The sequence below is a fragment of the Euprymna scolopes genome, chromosome 36 (genome assembly GCF_053919585.1).
Source record: "Euprymna scolopes isolate OS-2025 chromosome 36, ASM5391958v1, whole genome shotgun sequence".
Lineage (NCBI taxonomy): Eukaryota > Metazoa > Mollusca > Cephalopoda > Sepiida > Sepiolidae > Euprymna > Euprymna scolopes.
This window is the reverse complement of record NC_136517.1, coordinates 45493050-45512362: the sequence shown is the minus strand read 5'-3', so window position 1 is coordinate 45512362 and position 19313 is coordinate 45493050. Positions and strand designations below refer to the sequence as shown.

Below are 19313 nucleotides of genomic sequence, written 5' to 3'. Positions count from 1 at the left end.
AACCGCTTCAATATAATTCCAGAAACATATAGTGAGAAAACACGGAACATTTTATATATTGAATATACTATATTTATAATTTTTTTATTGTAGGATTCTCCTGATCTCGCGGGTTTTTTAAAATCTCAGTTGACAACATTGCATCACTAAAAAAACCACTACAGGCTTAATGTAAACAGAATGTGTTTACAATATCGGTAAATTTTCAATGGGTTTAATTACATGATTATTGATAATGTAACCATGTGATTAAAATTTAATTTAAATTAACCACACGTGGTCGCAAAATGAATGCCGACGCTCAAAGTGTATACACATTTTGACTCCTCCCTTTACTTAAAAATTCACCAAAAATCAGGAAATTAACGAATTTTAATGAAAATTGCAGTATTTTTCAAATAATGATCGCAGAATATAATGAACTAATTATTTTTACTTAACTCTTAGTGAAAATGTTTTATTTTGTTTAAACAAAAAATACCTTTACTAAAGTTATGGTTTTCAGTAGTAAATAAAAAACGCAAGAATTTATTTTTGCTTTTTTTAAAGCATCGTAATTTGTAACAATAAAAAATAATTTTTACAGTAACATTACGAAAAAAGTCCCTAAAGTCCGTATTAATGAATTTGATATAACTCGAAGAAAAATGAATTTTCGCATACTATTAAGGAAATTAAAGATTCAATTAGATTCCTATTTCAGTCACCTAAATTATTTAGGGTGAAATGAGTTTAGGAATTTATAGCCAAACCTAAATATTTTTTTTGGTAAATATCCAGATACGCTACTACAGAACACCGACCACTCTAATTTGTTTTATTTTTTTTGGGGGGGGGGGGATGTGATGTTGGGGGGCGAGCGCGCCCCAACATCACATCGCCCCGCCCCCCCCCCCGCTCACGCCCCAAATGTACAAAGTAAAATCTTTGGAAAATGTTAAATGGTGTTCTAATTGGTAAATGTCGGTGCGTTACTCACGGAAAATTTGAAAATTCTATGTTCCAGGTAAAAAAAAAAACAAAAAAAAAAACAGATAAATTACCCCCTCCTACTCCAACTTGGTGTGCTTTCCTTTTCTTATTTTATTTCTTTTTCAGCTAATTTTAAATTTTCCACCCAAAAAGCGCTATAATGTATTTTTGAAAATTAGAAAATTCTATGAACTGGAAAAAAAAAAATCCCCTCCCCCCCCAACGTAGTTTGCTTGGTGAAGCCATCGTTTATGCTACAGCGTGCATGCGCGTAGCATAAACGGAAGCTGCAAAATGGTGGAAAGAAGTTCGTGGGTTCAGGGGTAAATACCATGCAAACGGTAAATTTGCCCCAAGTTTGACTATCAGATTCGTTGTCAGCGACCTCAATTACCTGTAAAAAAACAAATTAGAGTGGTCGGTGTTCTGTAGTAGCGTATCTGGATATTTACCTTTTTTTTTTCTTGCTTGAAAAAAATAACATTAATACAGTAAGTTAGGTACAATTTGCATAGAATGCTCTGCTTTACGGTTGTAAACATGGAATGGAAATTTGAATTTTGTTCCCTTTTAAATTGGGTACATTTTTACATTACGTCCAACTCATCGTTCACATTCGACACGTCAACTTTATAGCTTTTCGGGTATTCTGGCAAGGTTAAGGGTGTCTATTCCGAAAGCCGTTCTTAACATGGGTAGATTGGTAGGTGTGTAAGAAATTTTGTGAAAAATAGTGAATAATTCCACCCCGTCTTTCCAAGCTTATAACTCCTCGAAAAATGTAACTCAAGCCCTAATTTTTTTTTCCAATTAAAGGAGCAAGAACCAAGGTTTCATTAAAAAACAAAAACAAAAAAAAACATGTTTAAAAAAAAAAAAGGTTTTAACTTCGGACTTTACAGGTAAATTTCTAAAAAAACACTACTTTTTTTGTTTTAAATTTGAATATATTATTTATTGACCTTTTCTCTTCAATTTGTGATACATAAAACTTTGGTGAATAAATTATTTACTTTTTAATAGACATTTCAAAATGGGAGGCGTGAATTATTCTACCCCTGTCTTTCCAAGCTTATAACTACTCGAAAAATGTAATTCAAGCCCTAATTTTTTTTTCAATTAAAGGAGCAAGGACCAAGGTTTCATAAAAAAAACACCCGGGTACCCACCGATTTTTTTAATCTTAATATCGAAACAGGCTTATTGAAGCCATTTTTCACGTGTTCGTTTTTCTGTTTTCTTTTTTGTTTTTCCGATTTTTACATTTAACATCGTTCGTTTGCCTTCCGCTAGTTTTTTTTTTTTGATGTTTTGATCCCCCCCCCCGCTTAAGTTTTAACGTTCGTTTTTGTTTTCTTTTTTACTTCGCTTATAACAAACAAACCTGGTCATTGACCTCATTTGCTGAATAGCTATTGCTTATGTCGTCGTCGTAATGCTCTACGATTTCCGTGCACGCACCTGTCAATTTGGTTCTAACTTAAATAAATTCAAACATCTTTCAGTAGATATGCAATATAATGAGTTATTTAGATATGCCATATAATGAGTTATTTAGATATGCAATATAATGAGTTATTTAGATATGCAATACAATGAGTTATTTAGATATGCAATACAATGAGTTATTTAGATATGCAATGTAATGAACTATTTAGATATGCGATATAATGAATTATTTAGATATGCAATATAATGAATTATTTAGGTATGCAATATCATGAATTATTTAGATATGCGATATAATAAGTTATTTAGATATGCAATATAATGAATTATTTAAAAAAAAGTTATTTAGATATGCAATATAATGAGTTATTTAGATATGCAATATAATGAGTTATTTAGATATGCAATATAATGAGTTATTTAGATATGCAATATAATGAGTTATTTAGATATGCAATATAATGAGTTATTTAGATATGCGATATAATAAACTATTTGGATATGCAATATAATTAATTATTTGGATATGCAATATAATGAGTTATTTAGATATGCAATATAATGTAGTTATTTAGATATGCAATACAATGAGTTATTTAGATATGCAATACAATGAGTTATTTAGATATGCAATGTAATGAACTATTTAGATATGCGATATAATGAATTATTTAGATATGCGATATAATGAATTATTTAGATATGCGATATAATGAATTATTTAGATATGCGATATAATGAATTATTTAGATATGCATTATTATGAATTATTTAGATATGCATTATTATGAATTATTTAGATATGCTATATTATAAATTATTTAGATATGCAATATAATGAATTATTTAGGTATGAAATATCATGAATTATTTAGATATGCGATATAATAAGTTATTTAGATATGCAATATTATGAATTATTAAAAAAATGTTATTTAGATATGCAATATAATGAGTTATTTAGATATGCAATATAATGAATTATTTAGATATGCAATATAATGAATTATTTAGATATGCAATATAATGAATTATTTAGATATGCAATATAATGAATTATTTAGATATGCAATATAATGAGTTATTTAGATATGCAATATAATGAGTTATTTAGATATGCAATATAATGAGTTATTTAGATATGCAATATAATGAGTTATTTAGATATGCAATATAATGAGTTATTTAGATATTGCAATATTATGAATTATTTAGATATGTGATATAATGAACTATTTGGATATGCAATTAATTATTTGGATATGCAATATAATTAATTATTTGGATATGCAATATAATGAATTATTTGGATATGCAATATAATGAATTATTTGGATATGCAATATAATGAATTATTTAGATATGCAATATAATTAATTATTTAGATATGCAATATAATGAGTTATTTAGATATGCAATATAATGAATTATTTGGATATGCAATATAATGAATTATTTAGATATGCAATATAATGAATTATTAGATATGCAATGTAATGAATTATTTAGATATGCAATGTAATGAATTATTTAGAAATGAGATATGATGGATTATTTAGATATGTTATATAATAAATTATTTAGATATGCAATATAATGAGTTATTTAGATATGCGATATAATAAGTTATTTAGATATGCAATATAATGAATTATTTAAAAAAAAAGTTATTTAGATATGCAATATAATGAGTTATTTAGATATGCAATATAATGAGTTATTTAGATATGCAATATAATGAGTTATTTAGATATGCAATATAATGAGTTATTTAGATATGCAATATTAGTTATTTAGATATGCAATATGAGTTATTTAGATATGCAATGCAATGAGTTATTTAGATATGCAATACAATGAGTTATTTAGATATGCAATACAATGAGTTATTTAGATAGAATTATTGATAGTGGTTTTGGCTAGACGAGTGTTTTTCGTGAAAGTTTGGCAAGGGAGGACCATAGATTGAAACTCAGATGAGCATTTGTCATGAACATAATGATAAAGCAGAGACAGGCTCGCAACGTCTCTTTTGTGGGAAAGAGGTTGCAGGGAAGAGAAAAGGGCATCCCCCACTAAGCTACAAAATCACAACTCTGTTAAGGCAGGATAAGCTGCTTCTAGCAGATGTGGCAACAGTACTCCATCGTTGGTCATACCTAGCTTTTAAATAGGTAGAGAAATGCATCAGCAGTGAGATATCTACTGGAGTGGTAGAAGGATCCCACCATTTTTTCAGCGACCTTGGCAATGGATTTGATATACATGTTCCATTTCAGGTCAAGAGTAAAGGTCAAGCTCAGAAGCTTGTCAAAACATGAGCTTCCCCTAGACAAGAACCATTCATTTCAACCGATGCCATATTGGCATCAGAGCGTAGATGGTGTAGAGATAAAAGCTTGGTTTTAGATGCATTAAAAATAACAAGCCATCTCTTTCCCCATTGTACCACATACTCAAGATCAGAGGAGAGAAAATCAGAGAGAACTTAGTCATTTACAGCCTTTGATGTGCTACCATAGATTGTAGTGTCATCAGCATAAATGTCTACGAATGATGTAAGGATGTGATTTGGAAGATCATTTATGTAGATCAGGAAGAGAGTTGGACCCAGGATAGACCCCTGAGGGACTCCAGTATTAATACTGAGAGCTTCTGATTTCTGCCCATCAACCACTACTCTTATGAACCTATCAGAGAGAAATGATTTAATAATTGAGAAGACATTTCCAGCTATGGCATAGCTGGAGATCTTGTGAAGTAGTTCTTTATGCTATACCCTATCAAAGGCCTTTGATATGTCAAGAGCGATTGCCCTTGAGAGGAAGCCTCCATCGAGAGATTCGCTAATCCTATGAAATATAACTGTAGGCACGTCTGCTGTAGATCTAGCAGAATGGAAACCATATTGCATGTCACTAAGAAGGTTGTTTTTGCAGAGCTAATTCACTACTTGTCTATTTAACACAGATTCCAGCAGCTTACTCATGATGCACAGGAAACTTATTGGCCTGTACTGAGAGGGAGATGATCTATCACCTGAGTTCTTAAATACAGGGCATACTGATGAGATTTTCCAAGGTGTTGGAAAGCATTTCTCCTTAAGACAATGCTTAAATAACTTTGTAAGTATGGGCGCTAGTTCTGGTTGAAACTTTTTGAGCACTACAATTGAAATGCCGTCAGGGCCTGTTGCTTTACTGGAATCAAGGTTTTTGATTAGCTTGACAATCTCACGTACAGATATTTGTATGTTGCATAGCGTGTTTTCAGATACACAAGAAAATATTGGGGGCTGACGGCCTTGGTCATAAAGGGTAGAATTAGCTGCAAAGATCTTGGCAAAGAGTTTGGCTTTGTCTGATGCTGACGGGATTACCTTAGGTCCATTGGTGATAGTTGAGATAGAGCAGACACTTCTATTCAGAACCCTGTTTGTTATTTGCCAAAACTGGTGGGAACTAAGCTGCTGCTCAGCTACTTTGGACTTGACGGACTGAGCATACAACTCTCTCGCATTCTTTATTACTCTTTTACAGAGGTTGCTGGCAAACCTGAAGGCGGCTTTAGTCTCAGAACATCTATTATGTTGGAAGTAATGGAAAAAGTGATTTGTGTGCAATGGCAGCAGCACATTCAGGAGAGAACCACGGCTGGCTGTTAGGTTTTTGCTGGAACTTTTTTGAGGATATGAAACGGTCTATACCTACAATTAACCATTCTGTCAGGTCTGATACTATAGAGGACACATCCTTTTTAAACATGGAACACAGAGATAGATCTGATATAAATGGGCAGAAGCTATCCCAGTCAGCCATTGAGTATCAATATACTGTATGATGGAGAGGTACATCTGCGACCTATTACATTTCGTTTTTATCTTAACTGATACAACAGAGTGGTTGGAAGATCCAAGTGGAGACAGAATGGAGGATGAACATAGCTCAGGGCAAATTGTGAGAAAAAGGTCTAGGAGACTTGCATATTGGCCGTCAGTGTCGGGGACATGGGTGGGTTCATGAACAATCCGAGTGAGGTCATAGGCAATGGACAAATCGTGACAGAACCTTCCCTCATCATCAGTATTGTTTGAGTGGGTTAACCATTCCACATTAAGAACATTAAAGTCTCCACAGGCATGAATGTTTGCTGAGGGGTACGCAGACAGAATGTGGTCAATTTTCTCAGATATGCTTTTAAAGATAGCAACTCCACTGTTGTGGGGGTCACAGAGTGCAAATATGAACGCGGTTGTAAAGTTACACTCTTCTGGAAGTTGAAGGTTCAATCTTCAGCGCAGGCGACATTCAAATACAATTGCAAATTACTTAGGACTTTTACCCAGTCATGGCCGATGGAACGAGAGCATGCTACCCCTGTGGATTAAAAAAAGTGTCTAGTTCGAACTGCATGGAGATTCTCGAGTTTGACAAGTTACACCTGAAGAAGGTTGAAAATTACATCAACTGAAATGTTGCGAAAATAAAACTGAAGATGAGAACAACAGTCCAAAGAATCCGAACATTTGTGGATCCAGCTCAGATGTTTTCAGGATGTATTATGTGGCACTAACACTTTTAAAACATTTTTTCGATTCCGCAGTTCCTCCCATATAGCCACAGTAAACATTGTACATACAGCAGTTGGTAGAATTAAATAAATCAGTTTCAAGACTTAAGTTAGTGAAACAATTTTTTTTAAAATCTGAAATGGTTTGATACTCACCACTAGAAGTGCATATAATATCACACCACAGCTCCATACATCAGCTTTCCTGCCATCATATTTCTCTCCCTGGAAAAAAATAAATAAATAAAAAATATATATATATAAAGAAATTTTTTTTAATCTTGAAAATAATTCCAAAACAATATTTTTTATAAATTTTTAACAATCATTGTTTTTAAATGTTTTCTTTTTTATTTGTATACATGTAAATATTTTTTCTTGCTCTTTTACTTCTTGTTCTTTTTTTTTCTTCTTTTAAGCAGCCTGTCGTTAAGACTTGCATCCATCATATCCTTTTCATATCATTTCTCTCCATGCAACACATATCCTCATAACACTGCATACACATGCATGATAGACTATTCCCTCGATCGACAGCTGTAACACTAAAAATAGCTAGTGAAGATTTTGCATTTAGTGTCACTCCTCCTCATCATCCTCATCCCCCTCACCACATTTGGCTTAACACCCGTTTTACATGATTAGCATTGTACTTTTAAAAAATGATTTCAAAATTAATCTATTGATCTATTTTCATTCATGTTTTTTTTTTTTTTTTTTTTTTTTTACACAGTGGTCACCTCTTATCAAGACGGAACAGAGTTCCACAGGCGTGCAGTTCTAAGGGAGAAGCTTTGTTCATGGAATCCACGTTTTGATTTAGGCACAGATAAAGAGTGGGGGAAATTTTTCACAGTAGATTCAGCTAGACGGGTGTTTTTCATGAATAATTGGCGGTGGGGGACCAGAGATTGGAGTTCAGACGAGCACCTGCCATAGAAATAACGATAAAACAAGGATAGGCTCGCAACGTCTCTTCTGTGGGAGAGAGGTTGCAGGGTAGAGAAAAGGGCACCCCCCACTAAGCCACAAAGTTTATTTTGTACTCTGTCAAGGCAGGATATGCTGTTTTTAGCAGCTCCTGCCCAGATATGGCAGCAGTATTCCATCCTTGGACGTACTTGGCTTTTATATAGATAGAGAATTGCATCAGTAGTGAGATATCTTCTGGAGCAGTAGAAGGATCCCACCATCTTTCCAGCAACCTTGGCAACAGACTTGATGTACGTGTTCCATTGCAGATCAGGAGTAAAGGTCAAACCCAGAAGCTTGTCAAAACACGGGGCCTCTCCCAAACGAGAGCCATCCATCCCAATTGATGCCAGATGGGGATCAGAGCGTTGATGATGTAAGGATAGGAGTTTGGTTTTAGATGCATTAAAGGTAACCAGCCACGTCTTTCCCCACTGAACCACGCGCTCGAGATCAGAGGAGAGAGAATCAGAGAGAACTTTGTCATTTACAGCCTTTGATGTGTTGCCGTAGATGGTCGTGTCATCAGCATAGATGTCAACGAATGATTTAAGTATGTGTTTAGGGAGGTCATTGATGTAGATCAGGAAGAGAGTTGGGCCCAGGATTGACCCCTGAGGGACTCCATCATTAATACTGCAGGCCTCTGATTTTTGTCCATCGACCACTACTCTTATGAGCCTATCGGAGAGAAATGATTTAATGATTGAGAAAACATTTCCAGTTATACCATAGCTGGAAATCTTGTGAAGTACACCCTTATGCCATACCTTGTCGAAGGCCTTTGATATGTCAAGAGCAATTGCCCTAGAAAGAAAGCCTTTGTCAAGAGATTCCCTAATCCTGTGAGATATAACCATCAGCACATCTGCGGTAGATCTTGCAGAGCGGAAACCATATTGTGTGTCACTAAGAACGTTGTTTCTGCTGAGGTGGTTGACTATTTCTCTATTTAATATGGATTCCAGCAACTTACTCATAACACACAGGAGACTTATTGGTCTGTACTAAGAGGGATATGACTTATCACCTGAATTCTTAAATACAGGGCAGACTGATGAGGTATTCCAGGGAGTCGGAAAGCACTTCTCCTTGAGGCAGCGCTTAAACAGTTTCGTAAGTATGGGAGCAAGTTCTGGTTGAATTTTTTAACACTATAATTGGGATGCCATCAGGGCCAGTTGCTTTACTGGAATCAAGGTTCTTGATTAGCTTGGCGACCTCATGCACGGATATTTGTATGTTACCTAGCGTGTTCTGTGTTATAGGAAATATGGGGAGTTGATGGCCTTCGTCGCATAGGGTAGAATTAGCTGCAAAGTTCTTGGCAAATAGTTTGGCTTGTCTGACGCTGACGAGATGACCTCTGGTCCATTGATAATGGTTGGGAAAGAAAGCACACTTCTGTTCAGGATCCTATTTGTTATTTGCCAAAACTGGTGGGAATCAAACCGCTGATCAGCTACCTTGGATTTAACAGACTGGGCATATAGTTCTCTTCCATTTTTTATTACTCTTTTACAGTGGTTGCTGGCAGTCCTGAAAGCAGCTTTAGTCTCAGTGCATCTATTACGTTGGTAGCTATGGAAAAAGTGATTTCTGTGCGCGATAGCAGCAGCACATTCTGGGGAGAACCATGGCTGGCTGTTAGGTTTTTGTTGGAATTTTTTAGAAGGCATGAATTGGTCTATGCCTACAATTAACCATTCGGTCAGATCTGATACTATAGAGGACACTTCCTTTTTAAACATGGAGTGCAGAGGTAAATCATATATGAATGTACGGAAGCTATCCCAGTCAGCCATAGAGTATCGGTATACAGTACGGTGGAGGGGTACGTCTGGGGACTTATTACATTTCATTTTTATCTTAACTGATACAACAGAGTGGTCGGAGGATCCTAGAGAAGAATGAACGGAACATGAACATAGCTCAAGGGAAGTTGAGAGAAAAAGGTCTAGGAGGCTTGCATATTGACCGGGTGTATCGGGCACACGGGTCGGTTTGCGAACAATCTGAGTGAGGTCATAAGCAATGGCAAAATCATGACAAAACCTCCCCTCATCGTCTCTCTTATTTGAATGGGTCAGCCATTCTACGTTATGGACGTTGAAGTCACCACAGATGTGGATGTTAGCCGAGGGATGTGCAGACAGGATGTGGTCTATTTTCTCAGATATGCTCCTGAAGATAGTAACTCCGCTGTTGTGGGTATGTGATCATACCAACAAAGTCTCCTGTGCTACACGCATCTCTCTATACTGTTCTCAGATCTATACCTGTCTTTAAAGCTCACATTACACATCCATTATATTATCCTCATACACATACATATACCTGATAGATTCCTTCCTTAGTCAACAGCACAAGGGAGGTTGCTCAGTGGTTAACGGCATGGACTGACAATCTGGGTATGCCAAATTCAAATCCAGTTCGTTCAACATAAGCACTTTCATTTAGAAATGTTGGCAACCTTCATGTGGTCCTTCCGATAAGTACCTGATGTCATTCTAGAAAAAGTTCTAACTAGAAAGATATCAGGGAAACGAATACTAGCAATAATCATCTGATTCATACAAAATGAAATATCAACCTACTAAATTTACAAATTATTCTATTTTACACAATTGAGTTTTAACAATGCAGAAACTATAGATATTCCATAGTTAATTAACAAATATAAGTTTTAATTTGATCATTTTTTCTACTTATAAAAGGTGTTTTTTTTTAGGTAGCAAAATTTAAATTAGAATAAATCATAAAAAAATGTTTATTAAATAAATATGTGGTTCATTCCAAAGATTATTGTTTTGCATTTTTAATCTATCTATATATCTATAAAAGTGAAAGTGTCTGTCTGTGTGTCTGTGTGTGTATATTTCCCTACACAATAACTCTGTCAATTTTAAGTCTACAGACTCGAAATTGAATATGCAGGATACTGAGATTTGGGAAAATCGATGTGATCGGTTTTTGGATAGAAATTTGGTGATTAAGGGGTCAAAGTTCAACGATTTGATCTTTTAGAACTGTACCAAACTCTTCCGACAATTTTCGGTTTAAACACTTGAAATTTTAGATATAGGTTCATTGGACATGGATCTAACTTAACTCAATTTGAGCCCAAAACAATAAATTTTAAGGGGTCATATTAGTGGTCAAAGTTAAAAAACTTGACCACTTTCTTTTTTTGCTCAACATACATCTCCAAATACTCGGGCAATGCCAGGCACCCATGCTAGTATATCTATAAAAGTGAACGTGTCTGTGTATTTGTCTGTCTGTATGTCTGTATTTCCCTACGCAATAACTTTGTCAATTCTATGTCTACAGACTCAAAATTTGATGTACAGGGTACTAAGATTTGGGAAAATCTATGTGATTGGTTTTCGGCCAGAAATTTGGCTGTTAAGGGGTCAAAGTTCAACGATTTGACCTTTGAGAACTCTACCAAACTCCTCCGACAATTTTGGATCTAAACACTTGAAATTTTAGATATAAGTTCCTTGGACATGAATCTAACTTAATAACTTGATTTGAGCCGAAAACAATGAATTTTAAGGGATCATAATAGGGATCAAAGTTAAAAAAATCATGTTTCTTCATGATTAATTGCCAAACCAAGCCAAATTCAAAATAACTGGTAATTGCCAAATCAGCAATTAGAGAAAATAGAATTGTCAATTTAAAGTTACCTGCCTCTAAAAAAAACACTATATATTATTGTGCAGATATGAAAAAAATTATGTGCGGGAGGTCTAAAATATCCAATATTTTTACTGAGCAATTCCAATTTCTGATTTGTTCCTAGGCTCCATTTGATTGGTCAGTTCCTATTGCAAATGTTTATAAGTAGAACCTTGCAATTTTCTTAAATCATACCCTCATTATATCGATGAGAATGAGTCTCCTTGTTGCTTCAGTTGCTAGGAGACTGGGTAGATAGTAGCAGTCGAAAATTCATTTCTTGGCGCAGTACCTGTCGGACTGAGGTACACTACCTGGGTATTATCTAGGAGGTCCATCTTCCCAGGTCTTGCCATCCGGCTTTCTGGTGGGGCAAGTTTATCGCCTGTTGCCTAAGGAATGGTGACAGGGATACCCAAGCAATTTTTGCTGGGCCAAAGTGCCTCTCCTTTAGAAGTACTTTCCAACCTTGTGTCACATCTTGCTGAGGTGGGCAGCAAGTAAATGTTTATCCTCATTATATCAAAAATATTGCAACATTAGCCGCACAAAGATAGTGCCACCCTCCCCCACTCCATTGCTTACATTATTTCTTAGTTTTCTCATTTGCGAACAGTTATTTTACCTACCACAAAAGAAAATAAATAAAAAATAAAGGATCTTGTGATTTTTCTAAAGAATATAAGCTAAATCTACCAAAGCACTTAAGTAGGTAACTTCGGTGTTTATCTTCCTGCATCCAATTTAGTTCCTGCTATCTACTGTTGGTTTTTATACAGACTTCTTTTTCTTCTTTTTTCATCTCGGTAATTGCAGATACTTGTTATTTGTCGTAGACGTTCTTTCTTAACCGAATTTGAAGAGGCAGAAAACAATCATATGTTTTCAACAATTGACGATAAAAAAATAAATAAATAAATAAATAAATAATATACGTATGAGTGTCGTTCCAAAAGTAAAACCTTCTATTTTTTAATTTTTTCAACTCAAAAACTTGAAGATCTATGAAGACGGGAGTGGTACCAATAAAAAGAGCGACCTTTTGTGCACCAGAATTTATTTTTCTTCATAGTCACCACCATTCATAATGCGATTTTGACAGCCTCTTTCGATGCCTCGGCTGTAAAAGTTCGGAGCGCATTTTATCACTCACAATTCTCTCACTACTCTACAAATGATTAACCCATCTCTTAATTATCCTGACATCAATTGCATCAGCTTTGTAAACGTGCAACAGGCATGGGTGAATGCTGATCGATTTTTTCTGCATGGAGGAATTCAATGATGAATCTCTGTTTCTGATGCACGTCCATGAGAGGAGTTGATTTCTTAGAGTCTCACACTGTCAATATCTGCAACAAAGAGATGAAACTTTCAGGTCATGAATGCATAAGTTCAGTCATCATAACAATTCAATTTGCAATCCCCTCTGATCCATTATATAAAAAATAGGAGGCATATCTTTTGGAAGTCTCTTTAAAGGATTCACACTCACTGGACTTTAACCTCCGCTTTGATTTTATCGGTAAGGTTAGTGGTACCAATAAATAAATTTGTGCCCCAGAATTTATTTTACTACACAATCACCACCATTCTTAATACCCTTTGTTAGGAATGCAATGAGGAATTTCTGCTTCTGACATATGTTAATGACAGGTGTTGCTTTCTTAGAGTCTCATACCGTCAATATCTGCAACAGAGGGATAAATCTTTCAGATCATGAATGCATAAGTTCAGACATTATAATAATGCAATTTGCAATCCCCTCTGACCCAATCAGATGGAATAAAAATAGGAGGCATTACGTTTGGAACATCCCTCGTGTATATTCTCCATTACCATATATTATTTGAATTATTTTGTTTTGAGATTTTTGAGATGAGGAGTGATAATTTCAAATATTTAGATTATTTGGGACTAAACGAGATTGCTCAGGCAATTTTTAAGGGACCAGACCTCCCAGTTCTATGCTACGTGTTGTTGAGATGGAAACAAAGTAAGTAGCAAGACATTAGGGAAGCATGATCAGGAGTCACACACATAGTGACTAATCTATGCACGTGTCCGTCAGATGACGGATAGAGTAATTAAACAGTGGATTAAGTACCCTGCTACTAATATGAATTGGAGCAAATATATTGATAACATTACCAAGGTAGCTGCAAAGAAGGTGGGATCTCATTACCATGCTAGAAAATTACTCACACCAGAGAGCATCATATATTTTTACAAAGCCACAAATTGTCACATCTGGGCTGGTGCATCTACCATTAATCTTTCATTTTTAGACAGGGTCCAAAAGAGAATCTCAAATCTAACAGGTCCTACGCTGTTGGCCAAGATCCAACCTCTGTCCCATTGCTGCAATGTCGCATCCCGCTCCCTGTTTTACAAATACTTTAATGGAATGTGCTCTGATGAACTCATAACATTTGTGCCCCCCCCCGTCCACATCCATACTCCTGACTAACTCAATAAGTAGCAAAACTCCACCGCTTCACTGTTGAGGTCCCCAGATGCTGGAAAGCCTTCTACTTTAGTTTCTTCTCACAGACTGCTAGACATTGGAATTCCGTCCCTGTTTCCTGTTTCCCTGGCTATACTAATCTGTTGAACTTTAAATGTAATGTGAACAGACATCTCACTGTTCACAGTCATCTGTTAGACATGATTCCAAATAGTAGCCCTTGTTTGGAGTGAAAAGGAGTAGAAAATAAAATAGAATGCAAACACGAGTTTCAATATCTTAGTCCGGCAGCTGATGAAATATCAATAAAAAATACATTGTTGGAATGCGATATATGTCAATTTATGTCAGCCATTTTTTTCTTTCCATTAGGATATCATATGATTTAGTAGCTTGCAACTAGGCCAAAAGCTAGCATTTGATCAATATCAGTTATACGGCCAGTGTTAAATGGTAGAATATTATGATATACGAATGATCTGTGCACAACATCACTGATGATTTGGTTTCAGATTCTGAATAATGTATTTTCTATATAAATAAAACAGTAGTAATAGTATGTATGTATGTATGTATGTGTGTGTGTGCGTCTGTGTGAAATTATTTAACCGATAAACTCTTAAACTACTGGTGACATAACACTGAAATTAACAGGAAATAGTAATCATACACCAAGATGGTTTATAGACTAAAATCTTTGTTTGGATGGATGAATAACGCACACAGAAATATGTCGACAAATTGAAATGCAAAATGTTCATTTCAACTTGCCGACATATTTCTATTACTTTTGCGCATGCACAAATTCATTCATAACTTGAAGAGATTTAATTTTAAATCTTTCTTATTCATCTGTCAATAGCTCAAATGGTAGGGAATAAGGCTAGAGTGCTAAACATTTAGTTTTGATTCTGGCTGATAGCACCTAAGTCATTTTTTTTTTAAACTTTTGAAATCAGTACTATATATTAGGTACAATATAATATTCAATAGAGAATTGACTCTGTAATAATAAATATGAAATCCGAATGAATTAAAACATATTGAAGCATATTTTACGATCAGGCAAAACCGGGTGCCTCCTGCTAGTACAAGAATAACTTAAAAAACAAAAATATCACCCAGGATGACTGACAATGGTTGGCCATATTTTTTAATGTGACATTTTAAAAACAGACACCCAGACCAAATTTTTCAGCTTCTTCTCCAGATCATTCTGCAACAAATTCTTCTTTCTCTGTTATTAGATACAGAACAGTTAGGGTGGTGGGTCCAATTCACAAGGGAAGCTCGACAAAAATATGGGATGAAGTGATAAAAATGGACTTGAGAGAAAGAGGGATTAATAATAATATCTGAATATTCAACATGTGTTTTTACGATAATCGGGCAAAAATAACATTATAGTTAAATATTTAGAGATTTATAAAGAATCGGAACCGGAACTTGTATCGGAATCGAGCAAAAATATTGGAATCGTCCAATCACTAAAAATAATGTTCTCAACTTCTTTACTAAAGAAGAACTTTAATGAAATATTCAAATATTTATGGATCTCATACAGAGATCAAGTGTTACACCCAGAAAGAGACCCCCTTGATTTTTAACAACTTCAACTGAAGCAAAATGAAACAAAAAAGCTGCACTTTATATAATAAATTAATAATTGGATATTTATTGAAATCAAAAATACAATAACGTAAAACCAACTTTTAATAATTTCTATTAAAATATATATATAATCTAATTACAAAATTAAATCTACCATACTGCATTTTGGTTTCTTTGTAAAGAAATCAGCCATTTAAAATTTTTGTCAATAACTGCAAAAGAAAATAAAAACAAAAAAACAAACGTTTTGATCTTTCGAAATTTGAAAGGAATTTAGAAGCTTTTAAAATGTTGAATCGAAAATCATTTCTGAATTTTTGAGATGAAGATTGATTATTTCTATTATTCATATACATCGGACTATTGTCCTCATCTGGAATATTGTTTTCACAACGTTTCAATCGATGTAACCTCCGACCTTCTTCAGGTGTATCGTGTTCAACTCATGAACTTTTCTGTCGGACTTGGTTTGCAAGAATCTATGGAATAGCGGATAATGTACTTGTTAAAATTCAATTGTAAAGTTACACTCTCCTGGAGGTTGACGATTCTATCCTGAATGTGGGCAACATTCCAAATACAATTACCCAGGACTTTTATTCAGCCATGGCTGACAAAATGATGGCAAGCTACCACCATGGATTAAATAAAGGGTTCCGTTCAAATTGTGAGATACCTGAAGAAAGTCAGAGATTATATTGACGAAAATGTGAAAATAACACTCAAGATGAGAACAGTTGTTCGAAAAATCCAAATAATACAAAAAGAAAAAAAAAAAAATCATTTCTTTTATAAAAATTCTTAGCAAACATCATGTATCAGGAGATTGAAACTATTTACATCCAGTAATTTTATGAATAGAGTTTAAAACCAAAATTACCATAACAAAATTAGTTATAGTTTGATAAGAATTTAGTTCAATTAATATCTATCTATATCTCTACTATTATATAAAAAGAACTTTGTCTGTGTGTGTGAGTTCATTCTCTATGGATTCGAAAACGGCTGGTCCAATTTTCATGAAATTTCACACAAAGGTACTTTGTGTTTGGCAGTGTTCTTAGATAGGTTTTTTATCTTCGATAATAATCGATAATCAAAATAATCCAATGAAAGAAGGAACAGACGATTTTGACCAAAGTTAACACCTCACACAGCCTAACATCACAAGTGCATTTGAGAAGTTTTATTACCACATATGCCAACAGACACAACATATAAAATCAACAATAGTTCCTTTGATATGGCAGGAGTGTGTTTGAAATTAATGTTTTTGTTTAAAGCACAATCGCACTATGATACTTGACTTTTAAACTTAAATTCGAGCCATCATCAACATACAAGCAGTAAGGCTAAGCATGTAAAATCAACAGTAGGTTATTTGATATGACAGGAGCACGTTTGAAATGAATGTTTCTGTTTAGAGCAAAATTGAAGAATGATACTTGAGTTTTGCATTTTAAACTTTAATTCATAATTCAAACCATTATATATCAAAAATAATTTTATAAAATCAACACCAGGTTCTCTACAGTGCAATGTAGACTACAATGTATTGTGGACTAAGTCACTGTGGGGAAGCATGTGAAGCTTCCTCCTGGTGCACCATGATGGGTCTCTAACTAGAGCAGGTAATCACTTGATTTGATTGAAAAATGGACGATTTCACCGATTTCAATACAATAAAAATATGAGAGTGTGAAACATTCATCGATCATCATTCACTCTCAGGCAACGTCGGGTCTCCCTGCTAATTTAATAACTAAACTATAATGTAAAAAATAAATTTACTTTTAAAAATCTTATTAAGAAAAAAATATGATAATTTGGTTAAAGAAAAAAAGAAAACAGTAAAAAGAAAAAAAATTAAAATAAAAAGAAAACCCCACCCCTGGGCAATGCTAGGTAGGTACAGTTGGTTTCTGATATAGTAATTCATAAGATTCATAATATTAAAATAATACTATACTTCTTTGACAAGGACCATTATAATTATAAATACTAGTCTACTTGTGGTCCGTTCGATCAGTATGTGTTATATACAAAATTAAATTTAAAAAATTGGTTCATTATGAGATCAGAATACATTGTGATGTCATAACAGACCTTTTCTGCCACATTATTTTTCTTTCTTCCACTCTTAATTAATTACATCATTCTATTTGTACTTCTGAATAGAATCATGGATCTATTATGACATCAGAATGCATTGTGACGTCATAATACCCCCCCATCCTCTCTCTCTTTACATACTCTCCTTTTCTCACATCATGATGTCATAATAGACCCCACCCTGTCTACCCACGGCCTGCTTTCCCCCTTCTCCATTTTTTCTCTTTTTAATACCATTTCATTTCTTTCATCACTTCAGATGAAATGTGAACGGTGACAAGCAAGCAACATCTTCAGATTATTTGGATTTTTTGTACTACTGTTCTCATCTTCAGTGTTATTTGCACAACATTACAGTAAATGTAACCTCTGACCTTCTTAAGGCATATTTTGTCAAACTCAGGAATCTTTCTGTCCAGTTTTTGAATCTGTACAGAATTTCAAACCGTACCCTTTATTTAATCCACGGGGGTAGCACGGTCAAGTTATGTCAGCCATGACCGGATAGAAATCCTAAGTAATTTGCTATTGTATTTTTAGTGTTGCTCGCACTGAGGATTGAAACTTCAACCTCCAGAAGAGTGTAACTGAATTTTATTAAATACTCCACTTTGCCACGGATCCTTGAAAGCAGTAGTCTGAAGAATCCAAATAATATGAATAATCAATCCTCATCTCAAAAATTCATAATCCTAACATCCTCAGAGTTTTTGTAGTATAAAGATCAGTGTCATGGTTGATTTGGGGAAGAGAGAGAGAGAGAGAGAGAGAGAGAGAGAGAGAGAGAGAGAGAGAGAGAGAGAGTGAAAAAAAAAAAAAGAAGCAAATCATATGGTGCTTTTACAGCTGTTTATAGCTGAAACAGCGACCATCAAGAACGACAGTAAAGCATTTGATGCTCCAACGATAGTCAGTATCGGCGATGTGGTCGCAATATCTACGATACCAGATTAGCCCGAAAGAAAAGAGAAAACTGTTTCTACTTCTGCTTCAATTACGAAATATCACAATCATCATTAAAAGCTATTACAGCCTTAATTACAGCTGAAAGAAGACTGATCGAGAATGAAAAGGTGTATTTTCCCATTGCCGCACGAACGAATCCATCTTTTTTAACGATGCGATGGAGAGGACAATGCTGGAAGAGGAGGCAGCAGTAGCATTCATTCATTTGCGCACGCAAACTATTTTTTTTATATTGACTATTGATCGGTATGTAATGATGCCAATTTAATAGAAGAATGAATAACTATGAATAGGAGTAGTAGTAATAGTATTCGAAGTGTACGAATAGCGTACATGTTAGCTGAGTAAAGGGACGTCAATGACTGCAGGTAAAAAGGAATAAAAAGTGTGTGTGTGTGTGTGTATATATATATATATATATATATATATATATATATATATATATATATATGAGATAGGACGATTCCAATATTTTTTCTAGATTCCGGTACAATTACTAGATTACCGA

General features: G+C 34.5%; 1 protein-coding gene across 36 annotated transcripts in view; it reads right to left on the bottom strand.

Annotated features, from left to right (window-relative positions):
• LOC145260441 (serine/threonine-protein kinase BRSK2-like) overlaps nucleotides 1-19313 on the bottom strand; it is a 685204-nt gene that overhangs the window by 264494 nt on the left and 401397 nt on the right. For all 36 annotated transcript variants that reach the window (XM_080118482.1, XM_080118488.1, XM_080118489.1 and 33 more), the window contains one exon: nucleotides 7147-7215. In XM_080118482.1, the coding sequence (XP_079974608.1) occupies nucleotides 7147-7215 (69 nt within the window). The remainder of the gene's footprint in view (nucleotides 1-7146; nucleotides 7216-19313) is intronic.